The 3286-nt window shown below is 44.1% G+C and overlaps 2 protein-coding genes across 2 annotated transcripts in view; both read left to right on the top strand.

Annotated features, from left to right (window-relative positions):
• The window catches only part of LOC140934446 (uncharacterized), a 447-nt gene extending 306 nt beyond the window's left edge, over nucleotides 1-141 (top strand). The window contains exon 1 of the mRNA XM_073384070.1: nucleotides 1-141. This exon is cut by the window's left edge and continues 306 nt beyond it. Within this exon, the coding sequence (XP_073240171.1) occupies nucleotides 1-141 (141 nt within the window).
• A 1631-nt stretch (nucleotides 142-1772) lies between these two features.
• On the top strand, nucleotides 1773-3082 carry LOC140934445 (uncharacterized). The gene is made up of 2 exons (XM_073384069.1): nucleotides 1773-2132; nucleotides 2675-3082. Exons 1-2 carry the CDS (start codon nucleotides 1773-1775, stop codon nucleotides 3080-3082), a joined length of 768 nt encoding a protein of 255 aa, XP_073240170.1.
• Nucleotides 3083-3286: the final 204 nt, after the last annotated feature.

The raw sequence follows: 3286 nt of genomic DNA, 5'->3' as shown, positions 1-3286 counted from the left end.
ATCAAAGCCATGTTCTACCAAGTCTTTGTTCCCGAAGAGCAACGTGACTTCTTACGTTTCCTATGGTGGCCAAAAGGAGACGTGACGGCTCAACTTGATGAGTACCGAATGACCGTTCACCCCTTCAGAGCTGTTTGCTAATCACCCCCTGCGAAAGATAGCAAACGATAATGAAGAACAATACGGAAGTGTCGTTGCAAGTACCATGCGCCGAAACTTCTACGTGGACGACTGCCTCCGTTCTGTTAGCACCGAAGTTAGAGCCAAGGAACAGATCGACGGTTTGCGTCACGTATGCGCAAAAGGCAAATTTCGCCTCACTAAGTTCATCTGCAACCGACGGAGTGTCCTCGAGTCCATTCCCGAGGAAGAACGTTCCAAAGATGTGAAAACGTTAGACCTAAATTACGATTTCGCATCACTAATAAGGATAAACCTCTAACGAGAATAGGAATACTTTCAATCGTATCATCAATCTACGATCCCCTAGGATTTGCCGCTCCATTCACATTGAGAGCTAAAAAGTTGCTCCAAGACCTTTGCAAAGACGAAAAGCTAGGATAGGAGACAAACTCACTGAACCCTACCGAAACCGATGGGAAAATTTGGAGAAGTGAGTTGCCCATGCTCGAACGCATACTTGTCCCTCGTTGTGTGAAGCCAATAGACTTCGGAGAGGTGAAGTCCAGACAAGTACACATGTTCTCTGACGCAAGTTCCGTAGGCTATGGCTCAGTGGCATACCTACGTCCTTGTGACAACGAAAATCGCACATCGACCCGTTTGTCGATGGAGGTCTGCTACGAGTCGGTGGTCAGTTGAATCACGCTGAAATACCAGAAGAATCCAAACATTTCGTTATTTTACCCCGGAAGAGTCACGTGACAACGCTAATCATCCGTCACACGTACGAGCAACTCGGCCATGCAGGACGTGGACATGTCCTCGCAAAACTACGCGGACGGTACTGGATTATTTAAGATAGCTCCGCAGTTCGTCAGCTGATTTCCTCGTGCGTGATATGCCGAAGAATTAAGTCCACCCCTCAAGACCAGAAAATGGCTGATCCGGCCCGAGGACCGATTGACCCCAGCACCCCCCTGGACTTACGTCGGAGTGGACCTCAGTAAAATTCCGAAAATAAGCCCCTCAATGTATAAGCCCCTCCAAATATAAGCCCCCAAAAATCGTAACGCAAAAAACCCTCCGTTAAATCGCCCCTCCGAATATAAGCCACCCGGGGGGCTTGTACTTGAAATTTGCCCTCGAACACAAAGTAAAACAAAGCAAAAATGGTAAATTTCTTTCCCACTACAAGCTAGCCCAATCGATTTTAAAACGCAAATTTCTCTCCGTACATACGCCCCTCCGAATATAAGCCCCTCCAAAAATAAGACCCTCAAAAAGGGCCGTTGAAAAATACAAGCCCCGGGCTTATTTTCGGAATTTTACGGTATTTTGGACCGTACGTAACGAAAGAAGGTGGCAAGGAACGCAAAAGATATGGGGCAGTGTTTACATGCCTTGTAAGCAGAGCTGTTCATATTGAAGTCGCCCATTCCCTCGATACAGACTCCTTCCTTCACGCACTTCGCCGCTTCATCACCCGTCGTGGTCAGGTACGCGAAGTAAGAAGCGACAACGACACCAACTTTGTTGGTGCAAGACAAGAGCTTCGCGAGGCTATCAACGAGATGGATCAGAAAAAAATTACAGAAAAACTTCTCCAGCAACACATCGACTGAAAATTCAATCCCCCTGCTGCCAGTCATATGGACGGAGTCTGGGAAAGACAAATACGGACAGCACGTCGAATTCTTAATACCCTACTACGTGAACACGGAAGTCGTTTAGATGATGAATCCTTACAGATCCTTATGTGTAAAGTTGAATCTATCATCAAATCAAGACCTCTGACTGTTATCTCTAGCGATGTTAAGAACCCTTATCCTCTATCACCAAACCAGATCCTGACAATGAAGACAAGCATTGTCCTGCCACCGCCTGGCAAGTTCCAACGCAATGACGTCTACATGCGCGTTGTCGCGTTGGCGTCGTGTTCAGTACCCTCAAGTAGATTAAGGCCTGGTTCTTTACAAATTCCTCAGAATTTTAAAGGGGGGTGGTCTAATGTAAAGTTTTTTAAAGATATCCCAGGTCTAATAAATTAAGGCTAATGATAACTACGAAATCTTCAACTTTCATTTTAAAAATTGCTTATAACTGCATCACGTGACCAGCCACGCCCTGTTTTATCGAGAAATCTTTTGGGTCGAAATGCCCACTATGTAGAAAGCAAACCGTTTTCCTTTTGTAGGTCCAAACAGTGGCTACTGATAGTCTTCTTGTAAAAACGGGTGGAATGAAACGAAGTCATTTAACGTCTTTCTCCTAACGAAAATTTTATTAAGAGGAGGACTGGCACTAGTCAATGAACACCTATTGCACCTACAAATTGTAAAGATTCCAACCATTCCAGGCTGATTTCGTAGACACTTTGTAGGGTTAAAGTTTTGATACAGAGAAACTGGAGTTACACGTTTAGGAAGTGGTGGGCATCGTTAATTGAAATTTATGAACAGAAGAGGGCGTGGTCGATCACGTGACGAGGTAATTTGGATTTTTTTTTCAAGTTTTTGTTAAGGTTAGTTTACTTTACCACCTGTTTTTCAAGGAGGATGTCTTTAACAATAGTTTTTGGAAAATTTGCATAAAAATCGCAAATCACGTAGAACCAGGCCTTAATCTACTTGAGCCTCTGCAACCTGTTTTGGTCGCGATAGAAACGGGAGTACTTACCAACGCTTCAGGATGGGCCAAGTGGAACAACGTAAAGCGCAACCTGAAGGTCGACGACGTCGTTCTAGTTAGAGATGAAAACGCACCTCGCAATGTTTGGCCTGTGGGCGTGGTAACCAGAGGAGAACCAGTTTCTAAAGGTCTCGTCAGAAGTGTCGTCCTTAGAACGTATACAACGGAGCTGCATAGACCGTTTAACAAGCTAATACTTATGCTGACCGAAGAGGAACGGATGGACGCTACTCAAGACACGGAAAAAGTTGCTGAAAAGCTCACACAGTAAAGGAATGAACATTATTTGAACATTTAATGCATGATTATGTTTAAGCTACAAACTGAATATATGTTTTAGTTAAACTGTTAGTTTTCTGTTTATCCTGATTTATATAGTGATAAACAACTTGTAGTGTTTAACGGACCGGAAACGTTCGTGCCAAATATTTTCTGGTTTCTCCTTTTTCCTTTCGAACCCTTTGTAGTTTCGTTT

Source organism: Porites lutea, chromosome 4 (genome assembly GCF_958299795.1).
Source record: "Porites lutea chromosome 4, jaPorLute2.1, whole genome shotgun sequence".
In the NCBI taxonomy this organism is placed as follows: domain Eukaryota; kingdom Metazoa; phylum Cnidaria; class Anthozoa; order Scleractinia; family Poritidae; genus Porites; species Porites lutea.
The sequence above is the reverse complement of the archived record's forward strand: the minus strand, read 5'-3'. Positions and strand labels throughout refer to the sequence as shown.

Excerpts from the sequence above, each read along its gene's own strand:
- LOC140934445 (XM_073384069.1), top strand. The coding sequence starts at position 1,773 with ATGGACGGAGTCTGGGAAAGACAAATACGGACAGCACGTCGAATTCTT. Across the intron at positions 2,133-2,674 it reads TTAAAGGGGGGTGGTCTAAT|GAGGATGTCTTTAACAATAG; the intron begins GTAAAGTTTTTT and ends CTGTTTTTCAAG.